The sequence below is a fragment of the Heteronotia binoei genome, chromosome 9 (genome assembly GCF_032191835.1).
Source record: "Heteronotia binoei isolate CCM8104 ecotype False Entrance Well chromosome 9, APGP_CSIRO_Hbin_v1, whole genome shotgun sequence".
NCBI classification, from domain to species: domain Eukaryota; kingdom Metazoa; phylum Chordata; class Lepidosauria; order Squamata; family Gekkonidae; genus Heteronotia; species Heteronotia binoei.
In genome coordinates this window covers 990,465-1,014,440 of record NC_083231.1, presented here as the reverse complement: position 1 = coordinate 1,014,440, position 23,976 = coordinate 990,465, and the positions used below count along the sequence as shown (strand labels likewise).

General features: G+C 49.9%; 1 protein-coding gene across 1 annotated transcript in view; it reads right to left on the bottom strand.

Moving 5' to 3' along the window:
* NSG1 (neuronal vesicle trafficking associated 1) overlaps positions 1-9,396 on the bottom strand; it is a 29,771-nt gene extending 20,375 nt beyond the window's left edge. Inside the window, exons 1-3 of the mRNA XM_060246122.1 lie at positions 9,298-9,396; positions 9,038-9,197; positions 2,749-2,865 (exon numbers count right to left, since the gene is read on the bottom strand). Of these exons, the coding sequence (XP_060102105.1) occupies positions 2,749-2,865; positions 9,038-9,166 (246 nt within the window). The 5' untranslated portion in view covers positions 9,167-9,197; positions 9,298-9,396. The remainder of the gene's footprint in view (positions 1-2,748; positions 2,866-9,037; positions 9,198-9,297) is intronic.
* Positions 9,397-23,976: the final 14,580 nt, after the last annotated feature.

Sequence of the window (23,976 nt, the reverse complement as noted above, 5' to 3'; positions counted from 1 at the left end):
AAAGGGGGCTTGCTCAAAGCAGCAGTGGGGGGGGCACCCAGGATCATCTACTGAATATTCAGTCCAGATCCCAGAACCCTGGGAAGGCAGGGTTTCATGCAGGATAAGGAGCAGGGGGTATGGTGGATGTGATGGTAGTTGCAGGGGTCTTGCTGACAGGTCAACCCTTGGAGGTGGTAGAGGAAGGCAGGAGGTATAAGCAGTGAAAAAATGGGGTCTCCAGCATCTTGGAAAGGTGCTGATCCAGAGGTGAAAACGGAAACAATTTGCTTGCCATGGCAGTGAAGGGGGGTGGTCAGTAAGTGGACCCCTGGATATTGGAGAGGGTGCCCAAGAGCATCAGTCAAAAACCTAACAAACCACCAACCTGTTCGGCAAATTGAAAAGTTCATGGAGGTTCCTGAACCATGGGTTATGGTTTTTCATGAACCACAAACCACCATTTCTCCGGTTTGTGCCCATTGCTAGACAACACAGATCCTGTATCCAGTGTAGGCAAGGCTGTTGAAGCATTGATGGCTTCCTCTAGCAAGAACCCAGGAACAGTGGCAGATGGGAACTCACAGCATAGTTGTAAAGATCTGTCATCCCCAAGGCAGGGGTTTTGCCCTGGCAGTACTAATCCTAACCCCAACAGTACTAATTCCTGGATATGCTCATAAGGAGATATGCTACTGGATGAAGAGTCATGGCTGGGGGCCTTACCTTGATGCCAAGGCCTTCCAGAGACTTCAAGTGTTCTTACATTCTCCCTTCTAAAGTGGGTGCTTTCACACATGCTGAACAACACACTTTCAATCCGCATTCAAGAAACTTTGCAACTTGATTTCACTTTGTGGAACAGCAAAATCCACTTGCAAAAAATTGCATTGGAGTGGGTGAAAGTGAATTATTAAATGCGTGTGAAAGCGCAACGTATGCATCACTCTGCAACAGCAGAACATTGAGGCTTGTATCCTATTACTCCACACAGCCACACATGAAGCATTCCTCTATAATAATAATAATAATAATAATAATAATAAATTTTATTTCTATCCCGCCCTCCCCGCCGAGGCAGGCTCAGGGCGGCTTACAATATGTCATGATATAATATCATGAGGTGACAATGCAAGTAAAATCAGTTCACAATAAATACAATTACGAATATAAATATACATTAATATTAAAAAGCTAAAAACAATATGGTGCTACAATCTCTGTTTATCCTGGCGGCATAATATTCAGTCTGGTCACGTCTTGAAGGCTTCTTGGAAGAGGGCAGTTTTGCAGGCCCTGCGGAACTGGTTAAGGTCCCGCAGAGCCCGCACCTCCTCCGGGAGCTGATTCCACCATTGGGGCACTTTTATGGAGAAGGCCAGCTCTCTAGTTGTTCTAAGTTTGGCCTCCTTAGGCCCAGGGATTTCCAGAAGATTTTGTGAACTGGAACGCAGTGCCCTCTGGGGAACATATGGAGAGAGGCGGTCCCTGAGGTAGGCAGGTCCTTGGCCATATAGGGCTTTATAGGTAATAACCAGCACCTTGTAACGAACCCGGTACACAATTGGCAGCCAGTGCAGTTCCCGCAGCCCAGGCCACACGTGTTCCCACCGAGGTAGTCCCAGTAGCAGCCTGGCTACTGGCTCTAGTCTTCCTTTGGTTGGAAGAACCTCTTCCATTGGACAACAGCTTCTTAGGTTGTAGGAAGGCTTCAGACTTGGCTGACTGAAGCCACTGCTCCTGAGGAGTCTGGCTCTGGTCATTCTTCTGCTCACGCGGTCCAAGAGCCAGAAAATGACCTGAATTCTGGTTTGTCCTGATGGAATTTTTGCAGCACTTGGCCTGTCTGTTCCCCAGCCCTTGACATGCCCTGCACCAGCTCTCTCTTCCACAGTCTGAACATGATGTGGGGGATTAAGGTACATTGCAGAGAGCATCTGGGGCAGTAAAGTTTTCTCTGGGAGTTAAAAGTTTGCTCAGAATGGATGGTTTTGCAATTATGCACAGACTTTATTTAAACACCCAGGATGTTCCACCTGCCAACATGATTGTCCTCACATCCTAAATTAGTCTGGATCTGCTGGGCTGTTATATTCATGATGTGAGTGATCTTGTGAGCCCCACAAAGAACCTTTAAGAACTTTCCAGTGGTTCTATAGAGAGGATGCATGCTCTCAAGCACTCGCATAAAGGGTGTCTAGCAATGGGCTCCCAAGGATGGGACCGTCCTTTTCTCTTGAATATGGAGTGATAAGGGAAGAGGCTGATGTCAGGATCTTGTGCTGAAGGAGATGGGAAGTAGCCACAAGTCCAAGACTGCAGTATCTGCAAGAGATTCCCCCACCCCACTTGCATTAATTTACTGCAGTGAAGTGTGGGGAGGGTCTCATTTTCCCCAAACAAACCATTCTGGATGCTGCTAAGACAGAGATACAACCTTAAGAGTAAGCGTGTGGCAGCATTTGCCTAGGTCTGTGGCCTTATGAGGCGCTGTGGGCTCTTCCTCATAGCAAACCCTGTTCAATTACATGCCACTGAAGAACAAGACTCTGGTCCCTCATTCTGAAGTTATCTCATTTTGCTATGGCAATTTTTTTAAAAAAATGTCACAGTTGACTTTTCAATGCCTTGACAGCCTCCAGCAACAGTGTCTTTTGGCTCCTTAACAGCAGTTGCACTGCTAGGCCACTGTGTTGCCTAACAGTTGCATTGCTAGGCAACACAGCTCAGGTGGCCTAATGCCAGAAAACAAGTCATGCTGTTGCTTACCTTAAACCGTTCTGAGACACCTTCAGTGATGCTGATCGTGAACTCAGCTATTTTAGGTGTGCGGAATTTCCCTTTCTTGCGGTCTGGTTCATATTCCGTTTTTGTCTTGACCACCACCTTTTCGAAGAACATTAACAGGAGACCAATTAATAGAGAGTTTGTGGCAGCCAAAGTCTTAAGCATGGAAGGACGGATCTGTCTGTTGCTGGCATTGGTAGCCAGGTTCTACACTGCTTATTGACTCTCACATCACACTCTGGGGAGCTGCCCAAATCAGCATTCAACCTATTATATTTAATTCCCTTTTGCAGGACACGAAGACAAGGTGTTGGCTCTACTAAGAAGTTCTCTTCTGCTTCTGTGGGAGAAATTCCTGGCAAATTAGGTTAAAATGTTCTTCTCACACTCATATAGCTGGTTACACAACCTGGACTTCCTTCTGTCTTTGCATTTGGAGATGCTTAATTCAAGATTATTTTTAGAAGCATATATGCATGTGTGTCCACCCCCCCCTTTGTGCATGTGTGTCCTCATCCCCCTATACTTGCCCCCCCAAACCTAAATTTACTGACCTGCATCAGTGGATCTGCAGTTACAATTAATAGATACTTTCCCCACCCCAGAAGACTTTCCACAGATGCCTTCACAGAGATCTGATCTCATTTCCCAGGCAACTCAAGCAGTGGAGCTGAAAAATCTGATATATTTTCCTGCCAAAGTCCTACCCTTAAACTGCTGCATTGTTAGGCCACTGTTAAGGAACTAAAAGACTTAAGGTATCAACGTCACCTGTATTAGAACTGGGATATATACATGTGCTTCTGCTGTGCAGTTACCATCAAGTCTCCGGCTTGGAGATTCCCATGGGAAACGAAACTGCCTGAATGTGCTCCACTGGAAAAGACACCAGTGATTTGCCTTCCACCTGAGCAAAGTATTAAGGACTTGCTGCATGAACACCAGCCAAGCAACAGATCTTGTGGCCTGGTTGCTGTAGGGATTGTGCTTCTTTCTCCACCAGCAACAAATGCAGGTTCATCTATTTCAGGCTGTTCCTCTTTTAAAAACATAAGATTCACATTAGGCCCCCATTAACGTGCTGCATTTAAGACTTTGTAGGAAATGCCACTGAACTCTGTTCTCCAGTATCTGAAGGCTGGAGGGAGATTCCTGGTCACCTAACAGCTACTTCAGCAAAGCGGTTAAGAAGCTACACTATGAATCCAGCCATCCACGTCTCAAATCTCATCTCTGCCATGAACTCACCAACTGGCCTTTAAGAAAGTGTCACTGGGGAGGGAGGTATTTGTGAGCTTCCTGCATTGTGCAGGGGGCTGGACTAGATGACCCTGGAGGTCCCTTCCAACTCTATGATTCTATAAGATTCTCTCTCTGCTCAAACTTTGTTCTGTTACTTCAGACCAACACAGCTTCTCACCTGAATGTATCCAAAAAAGCGTGCCTGCACGTGAAAGCTCATACCCAGAACTGAACTTTGTTGGTCTTAAAGGTGCCACTGGATTCTTAACTGAGTTCTATTGCTTCAGACCAAGATGGCAGCCCTCCTCAAACTATGGGCAGGATCAGCCTCCCCCAACCATATCCAAGAAGCACAGCAGGCGACTTGTTAGCAATGTCCCATAACCCACAGAAGCCTACTCTTGCTTCACAGGGGAAGTTTCTTGCTCCTTTTCTGAATCACATGACTCTCCCCTCTTGAACCATTGGGCGACCACTGCCAGACAGCGCCATTGCCACACTCAGACACCACAAGCCTTTCTTGACCAGGAGGGGCATGAATGGGGCTTGATCCCCTGATCCCCTTGAACCTGCTCGATCCCCTCGCCCATCACTTCCCTAGCTGGGAAGCCTCCAAGTCGCTCCAGGCCGGCCATGTCCAGATGCGGGGGTGCCTGAGTCCTTGGGCTCCAGCCAGCTTTTCTCCTCCGTCCCCTTCCCTACTGCAGCCTTTGTCCGATGAGGCAGGTCCCCTGAGCCCAGATTTCCTTCAGTGCTCCTCTCTCCCTCCCTCCTCTCACCACTGAAAAGCTAGTTTGATCGGCAGCCAGGTTTATGCCAATTTAAAATGCCATGGGATGGGGAGGAAGTAGAATCCATTTTGCCCAGTTTGCGCCTGCCTTCGGATGCCATGCCAACTGGAGTGGGAGTGAAGGTCTGGCAAGCCAGAACCCTTCCTGCAGCACTTCACGCCAGGTGAAACAGATGGTGCATGCCCACAAGCCAGCTGTGCATGAGGCTCTGAAGGGAGGGCAGAGGTCTGCTGCGACATCTGGATAGACAGTCCTGCAAGGGGGGTTAAGGGCACAGAGCAGGTTGCCTTGAAATGCCTTTTCAGATTTTTTATTTGTGCAACCTCCAACTTTTCAAGCTATATCCAACTGACAGAATTGAGCTGAAACATTGTTCTGAAGTGATTCTTTATGCTTACTCCCACACTGGAGCACCATCAGTGACTAAGAAGCCCATAATTATAGACTCTGCATTTCTGGTGATTATATTCTGTCAAAAGGCCTGTCAGGTCTGATGAGCCAGGAAGGGAGAATTTCAGTCCCCCCCCCCCGCTCCCCATACACACCTTGACATGACCAGCCCCCCCCCTTACATCACCTAGTCATGAAAGGAAAACACTGGCTGGATCTGGCCCTTTCCACAAGGCTGCCACCCAACAAAGCTGTGGCATCTACATGCAGACTGCACTCCCAGGGGGCACCTGCTGGCGAGGACCAACTCTGTGTGACCAGAGGAAGGCAGTGAAGGTGCTGAGGGGTCTAGTCCTATGAAGAAAGTCAGAAGGAGCTGGACTGACATACCTAAGAGACTGCCTCGCTTCATATGTGCCCCAGAGCCTTCTGCTCAAGTGATCGACATCTTCTGGCTGTCCCCAGACCGAGGGGCATCCATTTAGCATCAATCAAGAGCAGGGCTTTTCCCTCTCCCCTGGCCCCAGCCTGGTGGAAGAGCCTCCTGCAGGAGATCAGAGCCTCCAGGGACTTCTACCACTCCACAGAGCTGCTCTGCCAGGCCTTTTGCTGAGGCACCAGGCATCCAATCAAAGGTCTGTCTCCCCTGGTGAAATCATCACTCTTACATGGCCCAGATTACACAAACTTCCAAGTCCAGCAGCACACCTAACAGCTGGTACAGTTTGGTGTAGTGGTTAAGTGAGTGGACTCTTATCTGGGAGAACCAGGTTTGATTCCCCATTCCTCCACATGCAACTACTGGTGTGACTTTGGGTCAGCCATAGCTCTTGCAGAGCTGTCCTTGAAAGGACAACTTCTGGGACAGCTCTCTCAGCCCCAACCACCTCACAGAGTGTTTGTTGTAGGGGAGGAAGGTAAAGGAGATTGTGAGTCACTCTGAGACTTTGAGATTCAGAGTGGAGGATGGTATATACATCCAATATCATCATCTTCTTAAAAGGATTTTGTATTAATGTATTTTAATTATTTATAACACTGTATATGATATGATGATGAATGGCCTAACTATTTACTGTGATCCGCTCTTAGCCAACTTTTGGGGAGGGCAGAAGATAAATTTGAAAAATAAAATATTAAAAAATACGTTTAACCTGGAGAGAAGATTACTGAGAGGTGATATGACAGCTATCTTCAAGTATGTGGAGGGCTGTCATATAGAGGTGTTTTCTATTGCCCCAGAAGGTCAGACCAGAACCAATAGGTTGAAATGAAATCAAAAGAGTTTCCGGTTGAACATTAGGAAGAACTTCCTGACAGAGCGGTTCCTCAACGAAGAGGCTTTCAAGGTTTTTAAACAGAGACTGGATGGCCATCTGACAGCAATGATAAATTTATAAATTTAGGCAGATTGTGAGAGGGAGGGCAGGAAGGGATCACAGATTCATAGAGTTGGAAGGGACCTCCAGGGTCATCTAGTCCACAAGGCAGGAAGTTCACAAATACCTGCACAAGGCAGGAAGTTCACAAATACCTCCCCCCCACACACACACACACACATCCCCAGTGACTCCTGCTCCATGCCCAAAAGATGGCAAAAACCTCCAGGATCTCTGGCCAAGCTGGCCTGGAGAAAAATTGCTTCCTGCCCCCACAGTGGTGATCAGCATTTCCCTGGGCATGTAAGGAAGGGCCACAAGAACTAAGTACTGATGCGACCCTTTCTGCCCTCCTTCTCATGATCTGCCTAATTCACAGAATCAGCATTGCTGTCAGATTGCATTCTAGCCTCTGCTTAAAAACCTCCAAAGCTGGCTCTCATGGCCCTTTCTTACATGCTATGGGATATGCTGATCAACCACCACTTTGAGGTCCAGAAAGAATTTTCCTCCAGGACAGATCGGTCCAGGAATACTGAAGATTTTAGGCTTCCTCTGGACATACAGCAAAGGTGGAGGGAGGGAAGAAGTTGTGTATTTCCTGTGCTGTGGACTAGATGACCCCTTGAGGTCCTTTTCAGAAAAGTGTAGCTGCCATTGACTCTGCTGGAGGGCCTTGAGAGGCTGGACAGCTCACCCTGCTTGCTGCCCCTGCACCACAAGGCTGGAAGAACCAGAGCCCATCTTCATCAGCCCCTGCCCTGGGCCTGGCTCATCAGATCTTGGAAGCTAAGCAGGGTCCGCTCATGCTAGAGAGGGATGGAAAGTGAGAGAGATGAAACAGCTGGATGACTTGGACTTGAGGAACAGAGGGGGGAAATAACCTCGAGGCATACCCTGAAAGCCAAGGTGGTGGTGGGAAGTGCTCTCAAGCCTCCTGGCACCCTCGTAGGCTTCTCGAGGCAAGAGACGTTCATTGCCTGTCTCCACGTGGACTCCCATCCTTGGAAGTCTCCTGCCATTAGCCAGGGCCGACCCTGCTTAGCTTCCAAGATCTGATGAGATCAGGCCAGCCTGGGCTACCCAGGGCAGGACCCTGCAGTCACGAGCTCACAAAGGCAGGCCCTCCACTCACAGCAGCACTCTTCCATCAGCGCTACAACCTTTTCTACCACTTTTTTATTCCCTTATCATATTTGGATTTGATCAGGAAATTAATAGTGTTTGGTCTGTTCTGCACCTGCAGAATCTGAGCAGTTAAGAAGATGAAGAAGAGTTGGTTTTTATACCCCGTGTTTTCCTACCCTCAGGGGTGTCAAGGCAGTTTTACAAGCCCCACCCCAGGCATCTTGGGAGCAGGCGAGGCTGAGAGACTTCTGAGAGAACTGTGGCTGGCTCAAGGTCACTCAGCAGGTTGTGTATGGAGGAGGAGTGGGGAATCCCCCCCCAGTTCTCCAAATTAGAGTCCCCACTTCTAACCACTACACCATACTGGGATGTGTGTGTGTGTGAAGCAACTCTTGGGTGGGCAACTGTCACACTCATCTGTGAACAAAAGCACCAACAGACACTGAAATGAAGATGTATCCTACATCATAGTAGCTAATGCCTCCTCCCCCCTGCCCCCAAACTTGCAATCCGGAGGCGTTGGGATCCATGAGAGGAGCACCCAAACTTGTGTCCTCCTCATTGTCTGAAATTTCCTTTGTCACCTCAGCAACATATAGATGTAGACAAGGTTTACGTGACTGAAAGCATTGTTTATTTCATTGATTGATTTTATTTATATCCTGCTCACTCCTTGATGAGTTCAGAGCGGCTCACAACCAATGTGGTTTTCCCTTCAAGAATCCTGGGAACTGTAGTTTAGTGAGATTCTCTAGCTTAAATCTCCACCTTCCATTTTGTGAGTCAACTACAGTTCCCAAAGGAATAGACCTCTCTACGGCACCAGGTCAACTCTGTCTCACAGAAATGCCTTTCCAGGTGCCTTTTGAGCCCTCCAAAAATGTGCACCTTCTGAGCATTGTTCCTCAGGAACTGAAGCCAAATTCTCCCATTGTCATTGATTGTCACAGAATTTGCACCAACCATTTTCCAAACAGCCTCTCCAGCAGCCTCACTGGGGAAGGGGGGTGTGCTTCTCTACCTGAGGCTGGAAGGCTAATCTGTGAGAGGGATTTCCCCTCTTGTTTGGTCCAGAAGATACTTTTCTGGGGGCTGAACCTGCCCTGCCACCATCCGGAATCCCAGCAAAGGGATGGCAGCCTCCAGGGCTCAGTTCCCCCAGGAACAAATGGCTGCCTGGCCTGGGAGGGGAGACTCTGGGGCTGAGCCCCCTCCCCTCCCCAGTCTCCACCCCCAAATCTCCAGGAGTTTCCCGGCCTGGAGCTGGCACCTCTGCCTCTGCAGGGGGGGGGGCGGCGGCGGCCTTTGTTGTCTGGCTGGGGGCGGGGCGGGGCGGCCTACCTTGTCGGGGGGCGGGAACTGGAGCTGATTGACGTCGAGGGGCGTGATGAGCGGGATGGTGTCGAAGCCGTCCTCGGCGGGGGGCTGCTTGGGGCTCTTCTCGCCGAAATGGCTGCCCAGCTTCACCATGGCGCCGGCGAGAAGGAAGGAGCAGAGCCTCCTGCCAAGGCAAAGGCGCCCCGTCAGCCGGAGCAGAGGGCGGCCGGAGCCCCAGCCCCCCCTCTCCCCCGCTCCCCTCCCCTCCCCTCCCCTGCCCTCACCTGCGGGCGGGCGGCTGTGCGGGCGGCTGTGCGGGGCGCGGCGCCTGGTGGCGCAAGGCGAAGGCGGCGGCGGCGGGCAGCGGGTGGAGGGGGGGGGGGTGACGCAGAGGCCCCGCCTCCGGGCGGGCGGGGCTTGGGCGAGCTGCCGCTCTCGAGGGCGGGGCCTGCCGGGGCAGCTGCTGTCCGGGGTGCTGACCTGGGCGCCGGAGAGGCCCCGCTGCGGTTCAGCTCTGGCTGCGCCAACTGGCCGAGGAAGGCTCCGGCCGCGACAGCTTTTGCCCCGCAGCGGGCTTTTCTGCACGCAGGCGCCAGCCGTCAAGAGGACAAAGAAGCAAGGGCTGTGCGTGGAAGGAAACAGACAGCTCAAAATGTTATCCTCTTGTGGGCCACATCAACAGAGCTGCATCCATTTAGCCCACAGAATTTCAACAGCAGCACATCTGGTTCGATTCATCGATGGGGGTCTTAGTGTTGCAACTTGGAACAGGACTTGACCAGAGCTGAGATTTCACACCAGCATCTCTCTTCGGTGCTAGAGCTGGGCCCTGGTGGTCCTGACAGTGGCAGAAAAGGGTGTCTGAGGAGGGGTAGAACAGTCTTTCCTCTCACCAGTGAGGATCTGGGAGAGCCGGGTTTGGATTCACACTTCAGGGAAGCCCAGTGAAAGACCTTAGCATAGTCACTCTTGCTGGGATTGAAATAAAGAAAAGAGAATCATGTACTCTGCCTTGCATTTCTTGGAGGAAGGCTGAGGCAAAAATGTGCTTGATAGATCACAATTTGTTTACATGCATTTGCAGGCATTTAATGCAGAGGGTTTGATCTCAGGGTAGACTTGAACCAGCCCTCACATGACAGAGGCTAAACACTGCCTCAGAGCTGGTTTCCCATTCCCCTTATGCTCTTGCACAGCTCCCAGTCATTTCAATCTGGGTGGATTGTGTTGTGCTGATTACAGGGATGATATCTTTCCTGAACTCAAGGGCAACTTGGCTTCCTGGGCCAGTCCTGTCTAGTGCCCAGAGGCTCCCTCTCAGTTCCTCTCCCACTTTCTTCCTGACTCTTCCTTCTGCTCACTGCTCTTCCTTCCCCTGATTTTCCACTCTGCTCTGCCTCCTTCCACCACTCAGATGCTGAGTCAGGCTTCATGTCTCGGTGGTCCCTTCTGTGATCTCCAGATACAGCATCAGCTGCCCTTCAGCTCCATGGCCTTCCTTCTCCTCAACTGTCCTGTCTTCTCTGCTGTTCTCATCCTCAGGCCTTTGTCTCTCCTGCTTCTTCTTCTTTATCATCTTCTTCTTCGCTTCAGATCTTCAAGTTTCTGCATTTCCCATTTCTTTCCTTCAGTCATATGGAGGAAGAAAAAACAATGGTGCAGTGGGAAGAAAATTATTCCAAAACATTAATACCCCCACACGTTTTGTGTTAAGCTTCTTCAGGGGGATCTATACATGTGAAAAAAGGAAAAATATATATCTTCATATTTTCATTGTTTCTCTTAATCATTTGTTAAAACATAACAAACCAGCAATAAAAATATTTTTAAAGACATTCTGAGCATGTACAAAGAATGCTTAATTATGAAGAGAAAAGACCAAGAGTCCAGTAGCATCTTAATGACCAATAAAATGTGTGGCCGGGTATGAGCCTTCGTGAGTCACTGCTCTGAAGACATGAGCAGTGACTCATGAAGGAAGTATCTGAAGAAGTGAGCAGTGATTCACAGAAGTGCCTCCCTGCCTCAAATGTGGTTAGTCTTTAAGTTGCTACTGGACTCTTGCTCTTTTTTGCAGCTACGAACAGTGACCCATCATAATTATCAAGAGCCACTACAACACCTGTTATAATCTCCAGGTGATGGCTGGAGACTATTCAGAATTACAACTGCTCTCCAGATGGTCTCTGAGGGAGAGACCTTTCCTCCTGGGGAATCACTGTTGCCAATCTCCAGGTGACAGCTGGAGAGCACTCAGAATTACAGCTGCTATCCAGGTGGCAGAGATCCACTCTTCTTGAGGTGTGTGTGTGTGTGTGGGGGTGAATGCCTTCCCTTGGGTGGGTGGGAAGACAGAAAGGGTGGGTGGGGGACTCGTGCAGAGCCTCCTTCTAGAGCAGCGGTCCTTAACTCCCGGGCCGTGGACCAGTACTGGTCCATGGCTTGTTAGCAACCGGGCCGTGAGTTGTATAATTATTTCATTATATATTACAATGTAGTAATAATAATCTCTCTCTCTCTCGGCTTGACTTCGCGAACGAAGATTTAAGAAGGGTGCAGTAGTCCACGTCTGCTGCAGGCTCGTTGGTGGCTGACAAGACCAATGTGGACCTCTGCCCTCTTGAGGACTTCAGTATTGGTCACAAAGTCACTCCAGTGGATGTTGAGGATGGTGCAAAGGCAGCGCTGATGAAAGCGCTCAAGGAGTCACAGGTGATGGCAGTATAAAACCCATGATTCGGAGCCGTAGATGAGGGTTGTCATCACAACCGCTTTGTAAACATTGATCTTTGTGCCGTTTTTCAGATGCTTGTTGCTCCACACTCTTTTGTGCAGTCGGCCAAATGCACGGTTTGCCTTTGCCAGCCTGTTGTCATTCTCCTTGTCGATCTTGGCATCTGAGGAGATGATGCACCCCAGGTAGCTGAACTGCTGGACTGTCTTCAGAACTGATTCACCCACAGTGATGCAGGGAGGGTGATAATCTTCCTGGGGTGCAGGCTGGTGGAGAACTTCTGTCTTCTTCAGACTAACTTCTAGGCCGAATAGCTTGGCAGCCTCTGCAAAGCAGGATGTCATATGCTGCAGAGCTGATACCGAGTGGGAGACGAGTGCAGCATCATCAGCAAACAGTATTAATAATAATGATAAGACATTGGATTTACATCCTGCCCCCCACCCTGGATCTCAGAGTCTCAGAGCAGCTCACAATCTCCTTTACTTTCCTCCCCCACAACAGACACCCTATGAGGTGGGTGGGGCTGAGAGCGCTCTTCCAGAAGCTGCCCTTTCAAGGACAGCTCTGCCAGAGCTATGGCTGACCCAAGGTCCTTCCAGCAGGTGCAAGTAGAGGAATGAGGAATCAAACCCGGTTCTCCCATATAAGAGCCTGCACACTTAGCCACCACACCAAATTAATAGAAATACAGTGCACAGTTATATCATCCTGAAACCATCGCTCCCCCCTCCCCCAGGTCCGTGGAAAAATTGTCTTCCACAAAACCGGTCCATGGTGCCAAAAAGGTTGGGGACCACTGTTCTAGAGTCCGTTGTATTGGGCCTTCTAGTTGCAAGAAATAACTGTGCTGGATTACATGCTGCTATTGTAGAGGAAGCCTAGGGAGGTAGAAGGGAAATATACAGTAATCTTTACTACTTCTCTCCTCCATTTCTGGAGTGATTCACACCAACACTTTCTTTTCAGAAGACACATACTCAAAAAAGTTGGACCTAAACTGAAAGAGGCTGAGATTCAAGGACTGATGGAAGATATGGATCGCAACAAAGACCAGGAGGTGAACTTCCCGGAATACATGACCTTCCTCGGTGCCCTGGCCATGATTTACAATGAGGCCTTGCAGTGCTAATCATAGATGAGCCCAGATAAATCAAGGCAGTCTGGCCTTGAGGAACAGGAAGTGCCTCTGTAAGCGGTTTTGTGTCTAATAAAAATTGATTTTTGTAAAAAAAGTGGAAAGCAAGTTTGGTGTAGTGGTTAAGTGTGCAGACTCTTATCTGGGAGAACTGGGTTTGATTCCCCACTCCTCCACTTGCACCTGCTGGAATGGCCTTGGGTCAGCCAGAGCTCTGGCAGAGGTTGCCCTTGAAAGAGCAGCTGCTGTGAGAGCCCTCTCCAGCCCCACCCACCTCACAGGGTGTCTGTTGTGGGTAAAGGAGATTGTAAAGGTAAAGGAGATTATGAGCCGCTCTGAGACTCTTTGGAGTGGAGGGCGGGAGATAAATCCAATATCATCATCTTCTTTTTCTACTCAAAAAAGTTCATTTTCTCTTCTTTAGAAGAGCTCATTACTTACTAGTGTGGTGGAGAAGGCAAGGAATGTGATAAGCTATTGGTTATGATGACAACAAGGGACAGAACTTTGCTTTAAAACAGTTAACAGTTTCACACACTCACAGCTTTACTGAATGGACAGGGTATTTCCATCAAAAACACTCATTTCATTTGGAACTTCTCATTAAACCAAAAAATCTCAGCCTATTGAGCCTAGGGTTAAATTGTTTTGTGGGATATTTTCCACAGTCCCCTCACATGTCCCTGACCTACTGGCTCCCTAAGGAAACACAGGGTACCTGCTCTACCCCTGCGTCTTTATTGTTCCCTGAGCCCTGCATACCTATTCTATAGAGTTGAGTTCTTTTCCTTCACCGTGCGAAGCCTAACTACCTAACTCATCTCCTGGGAGGTCTTCCTGTTTCTGTGTTGCTTCCCCGAGCATTATCTGAGGCAATGACAGGCTTTTCCTCTGCTGAACTCTCCCCCCTCCCACAAGGTCCCACAGCTCCCCATTGGGCTGGTGATGCTTGGAGGTGGTACAAAGGACCATCAAGTCGCAGATGACTTAGGGCAGCCCTGTATGTTCTCAAGGCAAAACTGGCAAGGCTGGAATAGACAGTTTCCCTTGCATTGAAATACCTCTATCTTCTTCGTGGTCTCTGTGCAGTCCCAACACATGGGTTTTCCCGCCAGGACGAACCCGACCTCGGAGATTTTAAAAGCTAGCCTAGGCGTTATTTTTGGCGCGCATTCCCTCCCGCTCTGGGGAGCAGGCATCCACTGCGCATGCCTGGAGCGAGGGGAAGGCGCTCCACCCACCCAGTTTCTTTCTAACCGCCGCCCGGGATAGTCCTACCTCGCTGCGTCTCCTCCGACTACTAGCCTTTGCCTACCTTATTTCTTCGACCAACCTTCATTCTTCTGTCGTCCTTCGACTCTTCATTTTTCTTCTTACTGGTATCGTGTATATATATATATTAAAAAAGAACTTTACCCGCTTTCTATCACTTCATTTCCCTTCCTTCTCCTACCCCTCCCCCCGGGCGTATGGAAGGAAAGGACGCAAAAATCACTTTTAAAAAGTGCACGCTTTGCGGAGCAAAAATCCCCACATCCGACGGCCACTTGCTGTGTCTGTTCTGTCTGGGGGAAGGCCATAGAACAGACGTCTGCGCCCACTGCACTCAATTCGGAAAACAGGCGAGAAAAAATCGCGCCGCGAGACTGAAAAGCCACCTTCTGGAATCCGCCCTTCGTCCCACCATGTCGCATTCCGCTGGACCCCAAAGATCGCCACCCTCCCTAACTCCTCAAGGGGATGGAGCAAAACTGGCAGCTTCAGTGGCCTTGGCTCCCAGTAAGCCTCAGTCCGGCAAACATACAAAGAAATCACATGACTCCAAGAAGAAACACTTGGATTCGTCATCATCTAAGGCCCATAAGGAACCGAGAAAAACATTGGACCCGACTCCATCGGATCCAAAGGCGCCCGAATCAGGGGCTTCTACGACAACTACCACCCCGAGATCGCCCCCGACTCCTGCACAATGATCACTGCCGGTAGACAGGATTGAAGAAGAGGTTATAAGAATCCAGTCCCGCTCGCCTTCCATCCACGAATCCATGCCGGAAGACTTCCTCGCCGAGGAACTGATAGAGCTCTCAACCCAAATGCAGGAACACCAGATCAATCTACGTTCCTTCCGTGACATATCCACTCCTAAGAAACTTAAGAGCACCACCTCCTCACCGCCACACCGGCTAGCTCCTTGCCAACGAAAACCGTACGCCCATCGGTACCGTGAGAGATCCCCTAGTAGGGAGAGAGAAAGATACCTCCACACACACCGGTACCATGAAAGGTCTCCAAGCCGAGAAAGGGACCGTTACCGCTATTATAGCTGATCCCGATCCCCTTCTAGGTCACCACGTGGTCGTTACTATACGACTTCGAGATCTCCCTCGGTAGACTACCATCGTCACCCATACTCTGGCCATCACTATTCTCGGTACCGTACCGAACGGTACCAAGAGGCACAACCTCAGCTCCGTGAGGATTCTTCCCTATACCAGGAAGCAGTACAGTCACATATGAAGCCTGCCTCACCGGCTCCGTCGACATCGACTTCTAAGCCACAACCAACCCAACCAAAATCTACTTCTATGGTACCCGTTCTGCCACATGATGTCCCTGAAGAGGATTCTGAAGCCGAAACATTGGAGTCATCACACTCAGTCTCCTCTCCGGCATCACCTGCATCGGATATTGCGAAACCAGCTGAGTTGTCTCCCTCAGAAGGAGCAAAATCCTATCTGGATTTAATTTCTAACATGGCCACCACTCTTAACATTAAATTAACAACTGATGCCTCAAAAATCTCTGATGTAGTCTATGACCTTGTCCATTCTGATCTACCTGCTGGGTCGTTCCTGTCAATGCTGCCGGTTCATCTTGAAGCTCTGAAAGAGGCTTGGGACAAGCCGGCTTTCATCCCTCTGACATCTAAACGAATAGAATCGTTATATAAAATCCATGCACCAGAATCCAAATTCTTGTTTAATCATCCCGCTCCAAACTCGATGATTGTACATTTATCCTCCAAATCCAAGCAAACACGTCACTCCGTACCTCCTGAGAAAGAAGGAAGGAAACTGGACACACTAGGTAGAAAGCTATATTCCATCTCAACAGCGACAGCCAAGATCAACAACTACCTTGCTTACTTCGCTGCCTACTCATACAACATCTCCTCTCAACTGAGCTCTCTAATAACGGCATTACCAGAAACCTCCCAGAAGCAAGCCTCTAAATTGTTACAGGAACTTAATAGGCTAAGCAAACAGCAGATAAATACAGTGCGACACTCTGTCGGATGTTCCTCCAAGGCAATGGCTGCTTCTGTTGCATTGCGTAGATATGCCTGGCTGCATTCATCCTCGTTACAGCCAGACATAAAATTCAAAATTGAAGACCTTCCCTTCGATGGGCAAGGCTTATTCAATGCTACCACTGACGACATCTTGACTACAGTAGATGACAGCCGTAAAAGAGCTAAGAGGCTTGGTGTGAATCAACAACAGCCTCAAACTTACAGACCAAGACCTTGGAAGACTCCAGCCTACAAGCGCCCTCGCTCTCCCAGACAGACCGACTACTGGAAGCGTAAGGCTCCACCAACAAAGCAACCATTCCACCAACGTCAACGACCCCAACCAGCCAAAAAGACCACAATGGCTACTAAACAGTCTCTTTGACTTCCCCAACCTACCAGCACAGTACTACCATCCTGCAGTACCCAGATTTTTCACAAAATGCATGGTAGTGGTAGCTGCATCTCTTTGTCAGCAGAGAATTGCAATCTATCCATATATAGACGACTGGCTTATAGTAAGCCCTTCAAGGGAACAACTGGAACAAGACATTTCGACCACCTTGAAACTCCTGTCAAATCTAGGCCTGCAAGTCAACAGCCAGAAATCCAATCTCACTCCTACCCAAGACATCCAATTCATAGGAGCACGTCTATCCACAGTAGATCACAAGGCCTACCTTCCTGCAGACAGAATTATCAGCATCCAATCCTTGGCTGCCACTATAATTTCTCAACCAACTCAGACAGCCTTCACCTTCCAGCGCATGTTAGGCCTCATGGCAGCCACAACCTCGGTTTTGCCTCATGCAAGACTTCGCATGAGACTCCTACAACTTTGGTTCGTTCGCACATTCCACCCTCAATGTCACTCACAACGAACCCTTCTAACGGTCCCACGACACATACTGCCACCACTGGATTGGTGGACAGTACAAGACCATCTACTCACAGGAATGTCATTCCTACGGCAACCTCCATCAGCCATCGTCACTACAGATGCTTCGAGATGGGGTTGGGGAGCCCATTTCGATACGCTGACAGTGCAAGGGCAGTGGACGGCATACGAGAAATCTCTCCACATTAACTGCCTAGAACTCCTAGCAGTACACAGAGCCCTCAAGTCCTTCCTACGGTCGCTTCACGGGCGTCATGTCCAGGTAACATCAGACAATGTGGCGACTGTATTCTGCATCAACCGGCAAGGAGGGACTGCATCCACTCGCCTCTGCAAAAGAGCCCTAGCCCTCTGGTATTGGAGTATTGCACACCGCATACATCTTACGGCTGTGCACCTACCAGGAGTCCAAAACACCCGAGCAGACACTCTGAGCAGACACTTGGTCAACGACCACGAGTGGTCACTTCACAAATCATACGAATCATACCTCCGACCAGTCTTCCTGAAGTTCGGAACCCCCCTCATCGATGTTTTTGCCCAATACGCTCAATTCTATATGAGAGGCCCCCCTTCGAACCAGTCTGCGGGAGATGCTTTCCTCCAACAATGGAATGGACCACTGCACTTCCTCTTTCCACCCATTCCGTTGATAACGAGAACACTCCAGAAGATCCAATTAGACCAAACCAACTGCATTCTGGTCACACCATGGTGGCCCCGCCAACCGTGATTCACAACACTCCTTCTCTCCAACGATGTATTCCATCGTTTCCCCCTGATGCGGGACATCCTTTCCCAGCAGAATGGCAAGGTCCTGCACCACGACCCAGGCCGCCTTTGGCTAACTGCATGGAGAATCAATTCTCGGAATTCCCTGAGGGAGCTAGACATGTCCTGCTGAATGCAAGAAAACCATCTACTAGGAAGTCTTACACCCTAAAGAGGAGAAGATTCACCACCTATGCGGCTAGCCACAACTTTCATCCTCTATCATCCTCCATGTCACAGATCCTATCCTATACCCTCTTCCTCTCTGAGAATGGGCTTACCTATTCATCACTCAAGGTGCATTTAGCAGCCATTTCAGCCTTCCATCCTCATATAGAAGTACGCACGGTTTTCTCCCATCTTGCTGCAAAATCATTCTTAAAGGGCATCCTGCACCTCCATCCACCAATCCGCCAACTGTACCCTACCTGGAGCTTATCTTTGGTCCTAAGCCAACTGATGAAGCCCCCTTTCGAGCTCATGGCATCTATACCATTACATCTCCTATCGTGGAAAACACCACTGCTTGTGGTGCTCACATCTGGAAAGAGAGCCAGCAACATATGCGCATTTCGAGCAGATACTCCCTATACCGTCTTCCATCATGATAGAGTAATCCTTCGACCAGACCCCACCTTTCTCCCAAAGGTAGTGTCACCATTCCATCTACAAAGAACAACCACATTACCTTCTTTCTTTCAGAATCCTACAGATAGAGGCCAAAAAGCTCTTCATAATCTGGATGTACGCAGAGCCCTTGCATACTACATAGACAGAACCAGCTCGTGCCGCAAGGACTCGAGACTCTTTGTTGCATATGGCTCTCATAAAAAAGGACAAAGAATATCAACTCAGAGACTCTCAAAACGACCCTTGGCACTTACCATAGGGGTCCTTCTCCTAAGAGGACAGGAGGACATCTTGGGTGTTTTCCCACCGTCCAATCAGGGAGGCAGGAATCTAAAAGATCTTCCTCTTCCTGTGGCTGTGGGAACCACCCCTCAGTTCGGGTGACTCCGAGAAGCAGTACGAAGATCATAACCTCTAATAAAAGAAAAACTTCTCATGCAAACAGTTAACAGTATGTCAGCAACAACTGCCTAACGTGGCAGACTGGCAACCAGGGTAAACCCTAATAGGGGAACGTAAGAGGTAAACAGGCCAATAGGTAATAGACATTAGTGATAAGAAGTTCCAGGTGCAGGATGCAGAACGAGAAATATGAACAGACTGCCCCAAAGTAGGGCGATAGATGGGAGGGCAAGATGTCCTCTTGTCCTCTTAGGAGAAGGACCCCTCACGGTAAGTGCCAAGGGTCGTTCTCCCTAAGAGGTGGAGACATCTTGGGTGCTCCCAGAGCAGTATGTTAACCAGGGTGGGGTCGCCCTACTTGAGCAGGACGTGTTGAAGGATTTGTCTGCCAAAGGCTGCATCTGCTGACACGTAGGTATTCAGTTTATAGTGACGAATAAAGGTGGATATAGACGACCACGTAGCTGCCTTGCACACCTCCTCAACAGAGGCGTTCTTATTAAAGGCTGCATTGGCGGCCGCGCTTCTGGTCGAATGTACTGTGATCCCTGGTGGAACCTTGAGGTGCAATGCCTTGTACGCCTCCGTTATGCACTGTTTGATGGCATAACTGATGGCCAACTTGAACATCTTCTGGCCCATTCTGGGCTCTGCTACGTTGACAAACATAGTGTCAGACTTACGAAATGTCTCTGTCCTAATCAGGTAGATCTTGATTGCCCTACGTACATCCAGGGTATGCCATGTGCGCTCCTTCGGGTGCTTAGGATCCGGGCAAAAGGATGGTAGGTTGATTTCCTGGCTTTGGTGGAACCTAGATGATATCTTCGGTCGGAAGGTAGGATCTGGATAGAGAACAACCTTGTCCTTGTGAAACACGCATAGCTCTTTCTTGACCGACAGGGCACCGATTTCGGAGACCCTTCTGGCTGAGGTTATTGCAACTAGAAATATCGTCTTCATGCGCATTATCCTTAAGGGTACAGACATTAATGGCTCGAAGGGCGGATTAGTTAGGGCCGAAAGTACCGTATTCAGTCTTCAAGTGGGGAAGCGGTGAGCTTGTGGTGGAGAACTCAAAGAAGCTCCTCTAAGGGACCACCGGATGTGTGGATGAGATGGCAGATGAACGCCATCTACCTGTTGGAGCACTGAAGCCAGGGCCGCGACCTGACGCCTGAGGGTAGCTGGCTTCAGCCCGTATTGGAGGCCGTCCTGAAGAAATTGAAGAATCCTAGGGACAGTAGGCTGCAGCGGGTCCACGTCCTTTCTCCTGCACCACCTGTGGAAGGCTTTCCAAGACACATTATAGATCCGTGTGGTGGATTCTTTTCTGGAGGCCAAAATTGTATTGGTCACATCACTAGTATAGCCTAGGTCTAACAACGATCTCCTCTCAACCTCCATGCGGTCAGACTCAGCCATTCTGGATGAGGGTGCCATACCAGTCCCTGCGATAGCATGTCTGGTCGAACTGGTAGGCGGAGGGGTTCTTCTATAGACATCTGCTGAATTGAAGAAAACCAGGGACAATGAGGCCACCAGGGTGCAACTAGTATGACCTCGGCCCCCAGCAGGCTGATCTTCCTGAGCAGCTTAGGGATGACCGGTATCGGAGGAAAGGTGATCTTGGTCCACCACAGAAGACTCTCTTTGACTTTCATAGGTACCGTCAGTGAGAGGGAGCGCCTCTCCATGATCTGGAGTTGGTAGGGGCGTAGAAACATCTGTAGCTGCCTGGTATGATAACGACCCCACTGCAGCGCCACGAGATTCAAGATCAGGAGACCCATAAGCCTTGCTAGCATCAGGCGCGTCGATGATGATCCTTGAATCACCTGCTGCACTAGCATCCTGGTCTTTAAGACCTTGTCCTCCGGGAGGAATATAGAGTCCAAGTTTGTGTCGATTATCATGCCTAGATGTTCCAGTCTCTGAGTCGGGTGCAGTTGGCTTTTGGGCAGATTTATTAAGAACCCGTGCTGTTGAAGGCATCTGACAGTGCGCTGGACGTCCAGTTCTGCATCCCTTCTTGACGATGATCTTATCAACAGGTCGTCGAGATACGGGTGCACGTGAATTCCCCTCTGCCTGAGGTGAGCTATCAGATTCACCAGGACCTTGGTGAACACCCGCGGCGCCGTCGCAAGACCGAATGGAAGGGCCCTGAACTGGTAGTGTGACCCGTTCACGCAAAACTGAAGAAATCTGCGATGTGCGGGTAGGATAGGAATATGCAAATAGGCCTCTGTTAGATCCAGTGATGCCATGTAATCCCGATGATGTAGGGCTTCTGTTATTGACTTGATGGACTCCATTCTGAAGTGCCGGAGTTTGATATTCTTGTTCAGGAATTTTAAATCCAGGATCGCCCTCCAGTCCCCGTTCCTTTTGGGAACTGTGAAAAAGATCGAATAAACACCTTGATATCTCTGTTTCAGAGGGACTTATTCTATAGCTGCAATCTCTAAGAGGTGGTATATCGCTTTGAGTGTGACGTCTCTCCATCCCGGGTTCGAACGAAGGGGGAAAATAATGAAGCGGTCTGGGGCTGAACGCTTGAACTCTATCGGGTAGCCCCGAGAAACAATGTCCAGAGTCTAAGAGTCCGCCCATGACTCCCTCCAGGCTTGGTGGAAGTGAAGCAGGCAGCCCCCTACTGGGATGTGTTCCCAGTCATGCCTTACTGGGCTTGGGGCCCTTCTCAAACTTATCCGATCGATCGGGCTGGTTCCTCTGGAATCGGGAGTTGGAGAAGTTTTTGCGAAAGTTTTGTTTGGATTGGCCCCAGGATGGTCTTCTGTATTCTTGTTTTGGTTTGGAGAAGCTGGCTGGGGTACGAAAGGAACTAGAGCCGAACCCCAGTCTGTCGGGACGTCTCAGAAATTTTGGCATGGCCTTCTTTTTGTCCCGCGTCTCCACCAGGATCTTCTCCAGGGAGTCTCCGAATAGCTTCTCTCCTTGAAAGGGATAGCCTGAAACAATCGACTTTGAGTGTGTGTCGGCTGGCCAGGCCCTCAGCCATAGGCCCCTTCTTGCAACAGTGTTAGCTGCCATCGCCCTGGCGGAGAATGAAAGAGTGTCCAGGGAGGCGTCCGCTGAGAACTCCGCCGCCCGTAGGAGTCTGCTGGTGCCCTCCAGAACCCTCTTATCCGTGTCTGGTACGAGTTGTGATAGGCATCTGACCCACACTATAGCTGCTCTAGCCACTATAGAATTAGAGGCAGCTGCCTTGACGGCCAAGGCTGTAGCCTCGTGGCTCCTCTTCAAGGCTAGGTCAATTTTTCTGTCCCAGCTGTCATGGACTGAACCCTGGCCGTCCTCAGCTAGCAACCCCTGGGACTGTAGGGCTGCAACTGGAGCATCCACCAGGGGTACCTGTAACATGTCATTAGCAAAAGAGGGGAGCTCATACAGCTTTTTGATGGAATTAGGGACCTGCTTGCTGACACTTGTTTTGGCCCATTCTGATTTTAATTGGTGTTCAAAGAATTCTGGGAAGGGGAAGACCTTGTCCGAGGACCGGTACCTGGGGAAGAACTCCGTGTTCCCCTTGGGCTTATTTTTGGGGTTAGTCAGGGGACTAGTTGTCTCCTGCTCTTTGGGCAACCCCTGAAGGTCCAGGGCAGCTAGCACTTTGAAAAGGAGAGTTTGAAACTCCTCTGGCTTGAAAAAACGTGAGGAGGGTTCTGGCACAGTAGTACTTTCTATTTCTTCATCTGAGAGGAATTCGCCCTCCTCCCGTTCTCCCTCATAAGACTCCTCTGATGGAGCCTCATATTGGGACCTCTCACCCTCCAGGAAGTCGGTGGCTAAGGAACCCTTTGGGGCCTTAGAATGGCCCCTGGATCTCTTGGGTGATGGGGACCTGGAGGAGGAACAAGGGCTAGGGGACCTTGGCCTCTTATGGGTGGCTGCCATAACCGCAGCACCCACAGTCTGTCTTATCGTGTCTAAAAACTCTGCAAGCAAAGAAGGTCCCATAGTGGGTACATTACCTGAGCCCCTCTGGGGCTGGTAGGTCTGCGACGCTTCCTGGGACGGCTGGTCATCAACGGAGTTGAGGTCTCCCGCCTGGAGGTTGGCATCCGTGGTCCCCCGCCGCTGGAGGCTGCCAAGTTGTTGGTCTGCCTCCCTTCGTGCCTTTTTGCGCTGTTCAAAATGGCCGTCGTGGCCGGGCCGCAGCCATGAGGAAGCCTCCTTGGCTGCTGAAGACCAGTGCCGCTTCCTTTCATTTCTTCTGCCCCTACAGGGCACGTTGTCGGCAGCCGCGGCAAGCCCCATGGTCCTGCTGGCTCCGGGAAGTGGCCTTTTGGCCCCGCGCAATGCGCCGGGTGCCGAGTCATCCTCCAGGAAGAAGTCCCTCCCCTGACGCGCCATCCAGCTCCTCTTCGCACCGTGGTTTGAACTTCGGCTTGAGGCTGCCGCGGCGCCGCTCCTCTCGCAGAGGGAAATGGAAGGGGGGGTGGGGAAATAGAAAGGCAAAGAAGAGCTGGCGAAAGAAGGTTGCAGGCTTCAGATGAGGAAGAAAAAATAGTTCAAGGTAGGAAGAAGAAGAAGAGATGGCTAGAAAAAAGTTCCCAAATAGTCTACAATCAAAAAATAAGAGCCTATTCTCAACACTTGCTCTCCCTGTTGAGGCAGGAACAGAATTGAGGGGTGGTTCCCACAGCCACAGGAAGATCTTTTAGATTCCTGCCTCCCTGATTGGACGGTGGGAAAACACCCAAGATGTCCTCCACCTCTTAGGGAGAATGGCTGGTTGCTACCATTGCGTTATGCTACAAACTGGCAAAGCAACCTGCCCCAGAGCATTTACAAGCTCACTCCAAGAGAGCTTTGTCTACATCTTCAGCCTTCTCCAGAGGCGTACCCATGGAAGACGTCTGCGCTGCCACAGTTTGGTCCTCCACATCAACATTCGCCACGCACTATGCGATCGACGTCCGTGCACGGCGAGACTCATCCTTTGGCCAGGCTGTACTTCACTCCATCTTCGATTGAAGCTTATAGCCTCACCATCGGTAAGTGCCACCTTACCGTATTGTTTAACTGTCATCTTGACTGATATGTATTAACCTATGAAGTTCCTTTTCAG